The following is a 15,237-nucleotide window of genomic DNA, read 5'->3' on the forward strand; positions in this document are numbered from 1 at the left end:
GACTCTTCAAGAATATGTTTGAAAAAATGAGAGTCAAGCATAATTAGGTAAATAAAACATTTAATTGTTCAATTTAAAATGCAGAAATTCTGCCCATTAAAAAACACTAAGCAAAATGACAACCCATGGGCTGAGAGCAGATATTTATAATAAATATGTCCAAGAATGTCTAAAGAACATAAAAAGAATTCCTACAGTGAGGTAAGTACAAGACAGATAACTCAATAGAAAATATATATACACGCAAAAGACTTGAATGGACAATTCACCAGAGAATATCTAAATGACCAATTGCTACGTGAAAGTCGCTCAACTTCATTTGTCCTCAGGAAAATGCATATTAAAACCCCAGAGAATTACTGCTCTGTGTTCAATAGAATGGCTAAAATTACACAGATTGAAAACATCAAGGGTGTTGAGGATTTGGAGCCATTTATACACTGCTGATGAGAACACCAATTAGCATAATCGTTGCATAAACTCTCTGATGCTACCTGTTACACCTAAACATGTTCATCCATTCTGCTACCGTTCCACCCCTAGGTATGTACTCCTCAGAAGTGAGGACATGTCTTTGTCAAAACCCTCATAACAGCAGCCCTATTTCCATTACCTCCTAACTAGAATCTACTCAGATGCCCACTAACAGGCACACAATAAAAATGTGGTATATTCAAATAATTGAATATTACACAGCAATATGAATTAGTAATCTGTAATTAAACCCAACAGTGCGGTTGAGTAACAAACATAATTTTTAGTGAAAAGCTCTACACACTAAAAAGTAAGTATGTTTCGGCTTATGTAAAGTACAAAACAGACAAATGGATTCCATGTTCTTAGAGATTAGGACAGTGGTCCCCCCCTGTGTGGTGAGGGAGAGGCTGGGAGGGGCTGACCGATCGGGACAACTGGGGCTTCCCGGAGAACTAGTGCTGTTCAATGTCCTCAGCTTGGCGCCGGTTGCATTCCTGTCTCCACAGTCTCAAGATTCACCAGCCCATTTGCTTATATGCTCTTTATGCATATTATAAATCAATATAAAGTTTAAAAACTCAGTGTTCAAATTTCTTGATTTTCGAATTACTAAGCGCATTTATGACCAAGGAGAGTGATCCTGTTGCTTCACACACGTATGTAACAATCCCTTAAAGGAATAATTTCCTGGACTGTGGGAAAAGCAGGCCAGCACTACATTCTTGGCAAGGTTTACTCACATTGTCTGGGTCTTGTTTGTGAAAGCATTGACTCACTTCAGGTTCTGTAAATGGTATTTAAAAGAGCTTCTATTATTTTCCCTCTTGAGGGTTTATGAAATCCAGAGGATATCACCAGTTACTGCTTTGCACATTCCGAGAACTTGAACGGGCTCCAGCGGAGGACATGCCTGAGTTTATAAAAACAAATCAAAAGCAGGTCACAGCATTAACATTCAGTGGAAACGCAGGGAGAATCAGATCCAAACTCTGGCAATGCTGGGGCTTGAGGTTGATTTTTCTCTTTTACCTTGCAAAAGTTTCTGATGGGCGGAGCATCTAGTTAATCCCTTTAATTCCCGAGCTGTGTTTCAATTTCCTTTTGAGCAAGTGCTTTCCTGCACTGATCACATTTTTTAGAGGAAGAGAATTTGACTTAGTGTGTGCACCGTCAGCTATCAAATGTACTCCTAAAAGATCCTCAAAATGAGATTTCCGGGGGAGATCGTTTGGCTTATATTGTGGACTGTTTGTGTGGCTGAAGGTAAGAGTAAAAAAAGGAAGACTTTTTTCTAAATTATAAAACATTTGCTAATATGCCTTTCACAGTGGTAATAGGAATTTGGTCTAGAAAATGTGATTTATTAATTGTTCTGTAGCTTCATGTGTGAGTGGTTTTTGACATTGTTAAGTTTTTAAAAATGTAAGTAGCTTATTTAAATGATGTGATTATTTATCATGGTGTTATTTAATGTAAAAATTTTAAAAAATGGGTTTTTTAAAGATTTTATTTATTCATCTGAGAGAGAGAGAAACAGAGAGACAGAGAGAGCACAAGCAGGGGAGAGGCAGAGGGAGAGGGAGCAGCAGATTCCCTGCTGAGCTGGAGCACCCCTCCCCCACCCCCACACCCTGGGGCTCCATCCCAGGACCTGGATCTCATGACCTAAGCCAAAGGCGCTTAACCATCTGAGCCACCCAGGCGCCCTCAAAAAATGTTTTAATAAACATTTTGAAGACTGTAATATATCTTAATAATTTCCCTTGAAATTATCATAATCTATTTTTTTTGCTTAGAATTTTCACCAAAATGTTTTGTGTGAAAGTATTAAGAAGCATATGAACATGTCTAGAACCAGAACAGAAATTACAGAACAGAAGCCTTCAAATCATCTAATGATTGAATTTATTTCAGATATAGATGTTAACTCTCTCTAAAGAAAATTCCATTTATCGTTTACAAATGATATTGCCACAGCCTTAGAAGTCTTGTAGAGAAGCAAGCATTACTTGTATCATTAGAATGAAAATATCACATAAATTTGAAAAAATCAAACATGCAATGTTTGTAACATCTAAGTTATTCTAGAAGAGCAGTCTTTAGGAGCAGCGAATATGCATGTATAAGTTTTCTTTCTGGTGTCGGTAAGACAATTACTAGATTTATATTAAATTTAATTCTAACCCTACTTCTCAATAAATTAAAAAGTTTCTTTGGAGGAAATGTGGTTTCTAATTCATGATAGGTAACTAGTTATGTGATAATATCTGACTGACATTTTTTAAACCAAATCAGCTAGTTACTTCATGTCAGCCTTTAAGCATTGAGAAATGTTAGCAAATAACATAAAATCTCTCTCCTAGAGCATCTCTCAATCTACAAAATAAAGGTAAATATCTCTTTAATTATATCCTTTAAGGTTTATTCAAATGTGTTTAATTTTTTTCTAGGATAGAGCCTTTTTTCAGTTTTGCATTCTAATAGGCTACCGCTTGATTTTTAGCTTGGAAACCTTATATCCAGCCACCTTTTAAACTAGGTATTCCATCATTTCCCTGCACACATAAATATTACAGTTCATATTCAAAAGTAAAATATTATTGTATTGGCAAAGAGTTCCAGAACCCTGTTAATGTTACCAATCGTAGCAAACATCTTTTTCTTTTTTTTTTTTTTTTAGATTTTATTTATTTATTTGACAGAGAGAGAGAGCACAAGCAGTGGGGGGGGTGGGGGCGTGCAGCAGAGGGAAAAGCAGTTTCCCCGCTAAGCAAGGAGCCCAATGCGGGACTCAGTCCCAGGACCCTGGGATCATGACCTGAGCCGAGGGCAGATGCTTAACCAACTGAGCCACCCAGGCGCCCCACAAACATCTTTTTCTTTCCATAAGTGTTTTTTGTCTTTTCTTTAACAGGAATAGTTTCAGTGTCTCAAAATTTTACATATTGTTTGCTGAGGCTTTATGTAGATATCATTTGTCATGTAAGGAAGATTTATTTCTAGTTCATGTTTAAAACTCAAGAATTGAGGCCAAGTTTAATTAAACTGTTTAAGTGATTACAAAGTGGAATTTGAAATATTAAAATTGGGTGCTCCAAATTATGTAATAAAAATTAAATCATAGCCATTTAAACTCCTTACGTAATTGATTCCAGCTGACTCATTTCATCTGTATTTTATATTTCATCAAAATGTGTTTAAATGTGATATCAGTTTCTGCTGGTTGAATACTGGTTTGAATATTTTCACAATCTGCTTTTTCTACCAGGCTTGACGTTGTAGCATTTCATCAATGGCCTCTGCTCTGTTTAAAGTGAACATTCCTCAAAAAATGTTACTCACCACTAAAGAGGAATAACAGCCGATAGGAAGAATTTATTGGCCCAAGTTTCTCCGAGACCAACTAGTACCTTTTTAATGCGATAAGTTCTCTGCATTCCCATTCCATTTGTATAGAAACATGAGTTGCTTCCTTATAAAACATCGTGTTTGCAGTAGTCCCCACAGGCTGCTAAGAATCTGGTCAGATTTAGAGACAAAGTTGAGAGTAACAGTCCCTCAAACATACCACATGCTCTTTGAAATTAGCCACAGCCCAGAAATTCCTGGCTTAAATTTATTTATTTGACAAACAGAGAAAACCCAGAAATTCCTGTGAATAAATTAAAACCTACTGAAACATGTCCAAGTACACACTGGCTATTTTTGTGTGGAGAGATATATGTGTTATCTAATTCTGGATGTTTAAAGGGCAAAAAAGTTCTTTTGGACTTAAAAAATATATATATATTTTAATTTTTATTTATTTATTTGACAGAGAGAGACACAGCGAGAGAGGGAACACAGCAGGGGGAGTGGGAGAGGGAGAAGCAGGCCTCCTGTCAAGCAGGGAGCCCGATGCAGGGTTCGATCCCAGGACCCTGGGACCATGACCTGAGCCAAAGGCAGACGCTTAACGACTGAGCCACCCAGGCGCCCCCGGACTTAAAATATATTATAATTCAAAGCTAGAGAGATTCTCTTCTATCAGAAAGAGGAAGAAAAAAAATTTATTTATTGTTTCAAGTACAAGATGGTTTCAAATTTGAGTTAACCCTAAAATGGAAACAATAATTGATATTATAAATCATAAAAATTAATTATAAAATGTATTTTATGAGGATATATGTGAATGTAATACACAGTTATCTAATCCAGAAAACCTGAGGTAGTGGTTTTTAATCCAAAATTCTATGTTTCAATTCCAATATCATAAATAAGAATTCTCCTTCTCCCTTCACCCAAACCCCACATTTTCAGAGAGAGTTCTGTGGTGTTTACCTATATGTTGTGATTTAAAGTTGTGCAATGACCTCTTCAATATCCTCTCTTCTTCAAAAATGTTTTACACGTCGGTATCACCAGATTCAACAAACCTGAGGTTAATGTGGAATGACAAATACTCTGAATAAATACTTTAGAAGAGTTAAAGCGAGTATTGTTCACTGCAATTCGCTGTGAATTATTCTAAGTTGATAGCTTCTCTGTAGCCATTTTAGTCAGGAAAGGTAGAATGGGATGATGAGGGTGAAGAACTGGACTAAGCAAGTCTGGGACATGGGGTATTCCTGGGGAGGGGAGGTCCGATGGGGAAGCACACCGGTGAGCCCCATGAGAAGGGTCAGATCAGATGCCCCCGGAATGTCATGAGAGGGAGAGGTCTGCCAAAGCAAGCTTTGTTTATTTTAAGTGTAGGCGTATCCGGAGAATGAACATTCTGCTCTCTGCCTGCATGTAATGTTCACCTAGAACTGAATTATTAAGTACTGCTGAAATTATTCTTAGCTAGAAGTAAGTTCCCAAATGACACACAAATTAGTAGAGTCTTCATTTTTGGCCTTTGATTGCTAGGGCTTGAGCCAAAGTCTAAATCGATCCACTTTTCTTTGCTCAACCCCTGATTGTTCGACAGCCTTTGCACTTTTCGTTCTTCCCAGCAATGCCTCCCCCCACCTCTCCCCACACACCATCCCCCACCTGCCAGGCCTGTGAGACTCTTGCCAACCCATCTCTCCTGTGCTCACTTCACCCATTTAACAACTTTAACTAGTTTCAGAATATGGTGCATAAAAAGGACATGAAATAATGCAGGGGGGGGGAGTGTTAACATTTCAGCTTAAAATTATAAGGAAACATTATAAAAATGACTCAGAAAAATTAAAGTAATAGGACAGAAAAAATCACAAAAATAACAGAAGGAAAGGGGTAAAAAGATTTGACAGAGCACTCTTCTTTTGACATTTTAACTGAAAGCACCAAGTTTCTCAAACCTTGTTGACCAAAAAGGTAATAGACAGAATAGTGGTTACTGAAACGTTCACTTCATAGACTCCCAAAAGTTTTTATTTTTTGAACTAAATTAAATGATTCCTGACTTCAAAATTATAACATAAATTCAAACTTCGGATACGTGGACTAGATGTATAATGGAATTACAGATATCAGAGTTTCTTGGATTCGTGCAATAGAGCTTTAAGATCACAAAACATACTAGATGTACAATGGAATTACAGATATCAGTTTCTTGGGTTCATGCAATAGAGCTTTAAGATCATGGAACATTTGTTCCCAAGTCTTATCTTTTATATTTGCTACCATCCACTATGCTCTTTCCAGAGGTTGCCTATAATCTGCAGATATAATGGAAAGACTCCAGGAGAGTTCCCTAGTCATCCATTCATTTTTTTCATTCATTTCTTTGTTCATCCAATGATAATTTTTGAGTGACTGTTAAGTGCCAGGCCCTATGACTAGCATTTTCCAAAAGGCCATTTAGTGGGGAAAGAAAAGGAATGATTACTATATTTTATTAACATACTGTCTTTTATCATATAAAGTATTGTGGTGGAGATAAGCAAAAGAGAGACTATAGGATCATTTAGAGGAGGCAAGAAACCCAAACAGGAAGGAGAGGATGCAGTGGAATAGGGTTGAAGAGTTGATTTGTAAGAGGTGGAATGAAGAGAGGGAAATATGTCAGGGTCACGATGGATTTTGCGTAGGCTTTGAAGGTTGAATAGAAGTTAACCAGATAAGGATGACAGGGAGGAGGACATTTAAGACTGAGGAAACATCAATTGGTATACAAAAGACTCTCAGTAGATCGATAAAAATGGAGGTTTGAAATCGGCCCCCACATTTCTCAATCTTCCATCAATGGCATTTCCACAAGTGCTAGAGGTGAAATTGGGTATAGTGTGTGTTGTTTTTCTTCTTTTTCTTTTTTAATTCTTATCCTCAAGATTGTCATGAGAATTATTCAGATGCTAAATCATTCCTGCTACAGAGTTTTCAAAGGTCCTCAATTAAAGTCATCCTCTGACTCAGCTCCTTTTTATAGCAACCAGTCAGTATATCCTAACAATTTATTTTCAGAAGCTACCATTTTGACTTGAACAATAATTGGTATTAGGTATTAGCAATCCAAACACTACACATTCCAAGAAACTTGATTTCAGTGATGTATTCAAGCTGTATCCTGAGAGTAACTTGTTTCAACCCTAATTATGACATACTTGTATTCTGCCTGGTTTCTTATAGCTATTACCTGTTCTCCCATTTGCTTTTCGTATTCCTGGAATTATCTTCATGGTCTTTACACTGTTAAAATATCAAGAAGAAATTGCATAATCATACTTTAAAATTTTTTAAATATAATTTCATTTTTGAAATGCTTTAATAAGGCAATATAACCTCTATCTGTTTTTTCTAGAGTTATTTTTTTAAACTTCATTTCTGGGCACCTGGGTGGCTCAGTCAGTTAAGCAACCACCTCTTGATTTCAGCTCAGGTCATGATCTCAGGGTCATGGGATCAAGCCCTGCATAGGGCTCTGCAGTCAGCCCAGAGGGCTTGAGATTCTCTCCTCCCTCTGCCACTCCCCCTGCTCATGTGTGCACACATGTGTGTGCTCTCTCACATTCTCTCTCAAAATAAATAAATAAATAAATAAATAAATAAATAAATAAATAAAAATATTTCTTAAAAATTAAAATAAAAACTTCATTGCAACTGATATTTTCTTTATATGGGTATATATATTATTTGCCAAATATCTTTAATTATTCTCAGGTTATTTGTAAAATACTCCGAATATGTTTTATTTTGAAAAGCTAATTGGATCAACTCATATATATGCACATATAACTAATATGCATATATACCAATAAGAAGCTAGGAAAGAAATTTAACATAAAATATCTACTTTTGCTAGTTCCATTTTGTCCATTTGATTTATTTTTTCTAAATTGATTTTTAGTTTTGCTTTATAATATATTCTAATATCTACTAATTTAAAATTAGGCTAGCTAAAAGGTAATATCCCCTGTTCTTTTTTTCCCAAAATAATTTTAGAAAAATAGAGTAATTGTATGAAGAGACCAACTTTAGCCCACCAAAGCAATCTGGTACACATTTGATTAAGGTTTTCTTAAACATATAATTTTATCGTGATTTATTTCATTTGATTAAGAATACTTTTCAAATAACAGTTTATAGATATACTGACTTTAAAAACAAGTACTTAGCTCTCTGTTATATGTTAATAATACCCCTTTAAAATTTGAAATTGGAAAAATTAAGTAAATGATGATTATTAAATTATCAAGGATATTTGTTTTTAACTTTAACCAATTTTTTGTAACTATGTCCCTCAAATAAAAGCTAAATGAATCTTATTCCTAACCAATAGCCAAATCCATTCACACTCTTATTTATGGACAGAATAATTTTAAATTAGAAAATCAGGCCAAGAGAATAAAAAGTTCACCCAGGTATTGTTTTATAAAAAATTTTTTGAAAATGTAACTGGCATTTACATGACTACATAAACACATAAGATGAAATATTTGTTGTTTAAACCTAAATAATATCTAAGACATAAGAAAGCTTAGTTCACTCATTAACTTAGAACTTGAGAAGAGAGATGCTATTAAAAAAAAAAAAATAGAATCATCAGCTAAGTCTTCCCTTAAAATGTTTGTATGCTTTTGAAACATGTTTATGTTACCTATTTAATAAACCCTCTGCCCTCTTTCTTCAACAACTGCCAATTTAATTCAAGCAACTGTGATTGCTGTACATTCATGCCAACAATTTGACTACATGGGCTGAAATAACTCTTTTTGTCTAATTAAAAAAATTTTTTGAGAATGCAGTTTAAATAAACTTGACCTTTTTTTGGTCGATTCAGACAAACAAAAGTCATGTTTTGTAAGATACGTCTAATTCCTGTTAGAACAAAAGATAGTGAATCATTTAAATATTTTGTTATGACATGAGCTGATAATGCTCAGCATATTGAAGATTAGAACCAAAGTAGACAGGAGGTGAATTTGAGGTTAGAAGATCTGAGTACTAATGAAAATCGCTCCATCTGTAAACACAGGATGGAGATGGTCGTTATTCTCAGGGAGCTTACATTTTTATGGCGGATAGATGAAATCTTTATAAACATAAAAATAATTATGAATCATGAACTGTGTTGGGAAGGAAGTAAAGTAGGGGCTGAGGGAAAATAACAGAGATGGGGTAGTGGGGCAGAGCCTTTAGCTGGGCTGGTCTTAAGTGGGTCACTTTGAGGAAATAATATTTGAGCAGAGCCTGAAAGATGAGACAAAGGCAACCACCAAAAGTCTCTGGTGCAAGTGTTCCAGGAGAGAAAACAACCAAAAGACCTAAAGGAAAAAAGATACATTTGAGATGCTCAACAAAACATGAACAAACCAGGGTGGCTTTGGCGCAATGAGTACATGGTAGAGGAGACAAGATGATATCAGAGAGAATGGAGAGCCAGATAGGGGTTCTAAGGGCAAGGTAAGGAGTTTGGAATGTCTTACAAGTTAAAGGGAAAGTCATCAAAGAATTTTAAACACAGGAGTGGCATGACCAATTTTGCAAAAACTCTTGTGTAGCCCTGTGGAGGATGGAGTCTTGGAGACTAGTTAGCAGACTGTTTCATAGTCAAGGTGGCAAATGGTAACAATCAGAACTAAGATTTTGGAGATGGCAATAGAAAGATGCACAAATGGAGTAGGGGGTGGCGATACCGTTTTCTTATTGTCAACAGATGCTGTTTAAAGTTCATGGAAAAAGCACCAGAATCTTAAGAATTACTTAAAGTAAAAAGGGTAATCGATATGAGAACTCTTATTCTATAGTAAACATATATACACAGTAAATATTGTGAGAAGGTGGTAGGAAGATGATGTCAAAAAGATAGATCCTTGTCTTTTGTATCTGGTTGTTAAAAGCAATTAACTAAATTTGGAAAATCAAGAATTATCTTGAAATATAACCAAGAGGAAATGCATTTGCCTCAGGCTAGCTAATGGACTGAAACTATGTGTATGTGTGTGTGTATTGATTAATGTTTTGTGGATGGATTACTCTTTTGGTAGATTCGTTACTTTTGAAAAAAATAATTTAGGGTCATCTGGGAGGCACAGCTAGTTAAGCGCCTTAGTCTTGGTTTTGGCTCAGATCATGATCTCAGGGTCCTGAGATCAAACCCTGTGTGGGGTTCAGAGCTCAGCACAGAGTCAGCTTAAAACTCTCTCTTCCTATTCCTCTGCTCCTCCTCCTCCCCCATCTCTCCCTTCCCCCCCATGCAAGCTTGGGTTCCTGGGCTCTCTCTCTCTCAAATAAATAAATCCTTTAAAAAATAATAATAATTTAAATTGAGTAAATTAATTGATAAAAAAAAACTTTATTACTCTTCCCTTGCATTAACTTAATAGGATAGGAACTAATTCTATCAAAATGTTAATACACTAGTGAAAAACAGTTCTGTATTCACAATATGGCATCTATGTTTGAAATTTAACTAATTTATTTTTCCAGTAATCTGAATGCCATGAAGTGGATCTGAATTTCTAAACTGAAAAACACACACATTAGTCTGTAATTAAGCATAAAATTTTCATATGAAAACATGAACACTAAATTTAAAAACCAACAACTACAAAAAAAAAATCTGGCTTTTGGGGGGCAGAAATGTGGGGAGATGGGGTTTGTGTTGTTTTATGATAGGGCATCAGCCCCATCTAGTGGAGAAAAAGTATGTTTACTTAAACTCTAAAAATCAAAACTACCCTGTGGAATCATTTATTAAAATTTCCCTAACATAAATGTGCTAAAAATTTGCTAAAACTTCAAAGAAAAATTACTGTATATGAAATCCCACACAGGTATTATATACTACACAAAAATATAGTTTTATATGGAGCTTCTATGAAATGTAAAACGTTTTCATGATGGGTATGTTCCATGATGGGATTCAGCTCAGTTGATTATTCGCCCCTTGTCTTTTAAAAAGAAACTCTAGAATGGAATGTTAAACCATTGTCATAAAACCAAGTAAAGAAAGGAGTTTAGTTGGGGCGCCTGGGTGGCTCAGTCGTTAAGCGTCTGCCTTCGGCTCAGGTCACGATCCCAGAGTCCTGGGATGGAGCCCCGCATCGAGCCCCGCATCGAGCCCCATATCGGGCTCCCTGCTCAGCGGGAGGCCTGCTTCTCCCTCTCCCACTCCCCCTGCTTGTGTTCCCTCTCTCGCTGTGTCTCTCTCTGTCAAATAAATAAATAAAATCTTTAAAAAAAAAAAAAAAGAAAGGAGTTTAGCAATGAAAGTAAAACTAATAAATATGTATGGTGATAAGTATCTTTGAATTTCCCATTTTTATTTTTTTTAATTTAAATTCAATTAACCAACATATAGTACATCATTAGTTTCAGATGTAGTGTTCAGTGATTCATCAGTTGCATATAACACCCAGTGTTCATCACATCACGTGCCCTCCTTAATGCCCACCACCCTGTTGCCCCATCCCCCCACCCATCTGCCTTCCGTAACCCTCAATTTGCTTCCCAGGGTCAAGAGTCTCTCATGGTTTGTCTCCCTTCTGATTCTTTCCCATTCAGTTTTCCCTCCCTTCCCCTATGGTCCTCTGCACTATTTCTTATATTCTACATATGAGTGAAACCATATGATAATTGTCTTTCTCTGATTGACTTATTTCATTTAGTGTAATACCCTCCAGTTCCATTCAGGTCTATGTAAATGTTAGGTATTCATCCTTTCTGATGGCTGAATAATATTCCATTGTATCTATGAACCACATCTTCTTTATCCATTCATCTGTTGAAGGACATCTTGGCTCCTTCCACAGTTTGGCTATTGTGGACATTGCTGCTATGAACACTGAGGTGCATGGGCCCCTTCTTTTCACTACATCTGTATCTTTGGGGTAAATACCCAGTAGTGCAATTGCCAGGTTGAGGGTAGTTCTCTTTTAAATTTTTGAGGAACCTCCATACTGTTTTTCAGAGTGGCTGCACCACTTTGCATTCCCACCAACAGTGTAAGAGGGTTCCCCTTTCTCCACATCCTCACCAACACATGCTGTTTCCCGTGTTGTTAATTTTAGCCATTTGACAGGTGTGAGGTGATATTTCATTGTGGTTTTGATTTCTATTTCCCTGATGATAAGTGATGTTGAGCATCTTTTTAGGTGTCTGGTAGCCATCTGTACTTCTTCTTCAGAAAAATGTCTATTCGTGTCTTCTGCCCATTTCTTAACTGGATTATTTGTTCTTTGGGTGTTGAGTTGGATAAGTTTTTTATATATTTTGGATGCTAACCCTTTATCAGATATGTTATTTCCAAATACCTTTTCCCATTCTGAAGGTTGCCTTTCAGTTCTGTTGATCGTTTTCTTCACTGTGCAGAAGCTCTTTATCTTGATGAAGGCCCAATCCCAATATTTCATATTTTCTTTTGTTTCCCTTGCCTCCAGAGATGTGTCTAGTAAGAAGTTGCTAGGTCAGAGACGTTGCTGCCTGGGTTCTCCTCTAGGATTTTGGTGGTTTCCTGTCTCACATTTAGGTCTCTCATCCATTTTGAATTTATTTTTTGAGTAAGGTGTAAGAAAGTGGTCCAGTTCCATTCTTATGCATGTGGCTATCCAGTTTTCCCCAACACCATTTGTTGAAGAGACTGTCTTTTTTCCACTGAATATTCTTTTCTGCTTTGTCAAAGATTAGTTGACCTTATAGTTGTGGGTCCATTTCTGGGTTTTCTATTTTGTTCCATTGATTGATCTATGTATCTGTTTTTGTACGAGTACTAAACTGTATGGATGACTACAGGTTTGTAATATAGCTTGAAGTCCAGAATCATGATGCCTCCAGCTTTGCTTTTCTTTTTCAACATTCCTTTGGCTTTTTGGGGTCTTTTGTGATTCCATACAAATTTTAGGATAGGTTGTTCTAGCTCTGTGAAAAATGCTGGTGGCATTTTGATAGGGATTGCATTAAATGTGTACATTGCTTTGGTAATATAGACATCTTAACAGTTTGTTTTTCCAATCCATGAGCATGGAAAGTTTTTTCCAATTTTTTGTGTCATCTTCAGGTTCTTTCTTCAGCATTCTATAGTTTTCAGAGTACAGATGTTTTACCTCTTTGGTTGGGTTTATTCTTAGGTATCAGATGGGTTTTCGTGCAGTTATAAATGGGATCGATTCTTTTATTTCTCTTTCTGCTACTTCATTATTGGTGTATTGAAATGCAAGAGATTTCTGTCTGTTGATTTTGTATCCTGCAACTTTGCTGAATCATGTATCATTTCTAGCAATTTTTTAGTGGAGTCTGCAGGGTTGTCTACATAGAGTACCATGTCATCTGCAAACAGTGGAAGTTTGACTTCTTCCTTCCCAATTTGGATGCCTTTTATTTCTTTTTGTTGTCTGATTGCTGAGGCTAGGACTTCTAGTACTATGTTGAATAACAATGGTGAGAGTGGACATCCCTGTCTTGTTCCTGGTGGTAGAAGAAAAGCTCTCAGTTTTTCGCCATTGAGAATTATATTACCTGTGTGTTTTTCATATGCAGCCTTTGTGATGTGGAGATACATCCTCTCTATCCCTACTTTGTTGGGGGTTTTTATCAAGAATGGCTACTGTACTTTGTCAAATGCTTATTCTTAGAACAAATGCCAAAACTGAGGAATTCATCCCAAAAGAAAGAACAAGAAGGGGCGCCTGGGTGGCTCAGTCGTTAAGCGTCTGCCTTCGGCTCAGGTCGTGATCCCAGGGTCCTGGGATCGAGCCCCGCATCGGGCTCTCTGTTCAGCAGGGAGCCTGCTTCTCCCTCTCCCTCTGCCTGCTGCTCCCCCTGCTTGTGCTCTCTCTGTCAAATAAATAAAATCTTTAAAAAAAAAAAGAAAGAAAGAACAAGAAAAGGTCACAGGGGAGGGAAACCTTCTCCCTTGTCCCTGGAAAGGGGAGTTCATGGCCACTGCTGTCTGGGAAGCCCTCGCAAAAGAGGGAACAATCTCCCCTCATGTGTCCCAGGTGTCCCTCAAATCCCTGCCTCCACCCTGACTGTGTCTGGCCCATCGGCCTGCCCAGCAGCACAGTGCACCTGGGTTCTATCCCAGGCAGGCCAGCTGAGTTTTAGAACTCAAAACTTTAGGGACCTGGCATGGTGCAGACCAGTGCTGGTCCTCTGCAGGAGGATCCCACCACACAGGTTTGTCCCAGAAGGGCAGTCGCACCAAGGCGCAAGGGCATGGAGTTTGGAGCAAAGTGCATCAAAGAACCCGTGTTTGGGTTAGCTGCCCTCAGCAGGTGTCTCTGGTAACGGTGCCTGTCAGCTCTTTTTTCCCCCGGAGAGGCAATGCCACCTCTCCCAGATGTGCGTCAAGAAGAGGGAACTGTCTCTCCCAGGACATCCCAGGGGATCCTCAGATTGCATCTTCTGCCCCCGGGGCTATCTGCCCTCCTTCTCCACAGCAACACTGCAGCACCTTTCAGAGCTCCATACTGGCCATGCTGCAGACTCCTAAAACTCTAGTCTTTGAGCCCACTGGTTGTAAAAGCACAAAAATCAGCCCCTCTCATTTTCCCAGTCAGTGTCTTTGGGGAAGTGATTTCCTTGTGCAATCCCCTGTGCGCTCCTCCCTCTCATTCCCTCTCTCTTTCTCTTGCCTCTCTCCACAGCACCTGTGATCCATTTCTTCCCTAAATCACGTCTCCGCACCTCCTACCTTCCACGATGTAGCCCCTTCTCTCCCTCTAGTTGTACAGTTTGTTCTATCAGTCCTCAGATCGATTTTATGGGTGTGCAGACTGATTTGATATTTATCTAGCTGTGTTTAAGGGATTAGGCAAGCCTAGGGTCCTCCTACCATCCTCCCATCTTAGCTCTTCCTGTAGTCATTCTAATATCAAGGATATTTATACCTAAATTAAGCAGCAGGCAGTATTAAAAATATTATCAATTAAAATCAGTAGGCATGAGCTTCATAGTAACATACTGTGATCTCTTTATATGTCATTTAGTTAATTTTTTGCAAAATAAGAATCATAATCTATATGCAGATTCTGTTACTTTAATACATTTATCATGAGATATAATATGTACAAATAAAATATGAATGTACTGCATTACAAATATAATAAATCACCCATGTCAACAAGTAAAACTTCCCCAGCATCCCAGAACATCCCAGTGGGTTTCTATTATGTCAATACCCCTACCTTTCCTCTAGAAGAAGACGTTATCTTAATATTTCTGGTAATTACATTTTTGCTCTTCCTTAATAACTTCACAGCCTATGTACACATCCCTAATATCTGTTTGTTCTTGATTTTTGTATAGCTGAAATCATCCTATAATATGAATGTACCTATGTGTCTTTTTACGTCATGTGATTATTATTTT

At 37.4% G+C, this 15,237-nt stretch overlaps 1 protein-coding gene across 1 annotated transcript in view; it reads left to right on the plus strand.

Annotated features, from left to right (window-relative positions):
- The first annotated feature begins 1,552 nt into the window (after window positions 1–1,552).
- CFH (complement factor H) overlaps window positions 1,553–15,237 on the plus strand; it is a 106,060-nt gene continuing 92,375 nt past the window's right edge. The window contains exon 1 of the mRNA XM_044916050.1: window positions 1,553–1,740. Within this exon, the coding sequence (XP_044771985.1) occupies window positions 1,683–1,740 (58 nt within the window). The 5' untranslated portion in view covers window positions 1,553–1,682. The remainder of the gene's footprint in view (window positions 1,741–15,237) is intronic.

This window comes from Neomonachus schauinslandi, chromosome 6 (assembly GCF_002201575.2).
Source record: "Neomonachus schauinslandi chromosome 6, ASM220157v2, whole genome shotgun sequence".
Classification (NCBI taxonomy): domain Eukaryota; kingdom Metazoa; phylum Chordata; class Mammalia; order Carnivora; family Phocidae; genus Neomonachus; species Neomonachus schauinslandi.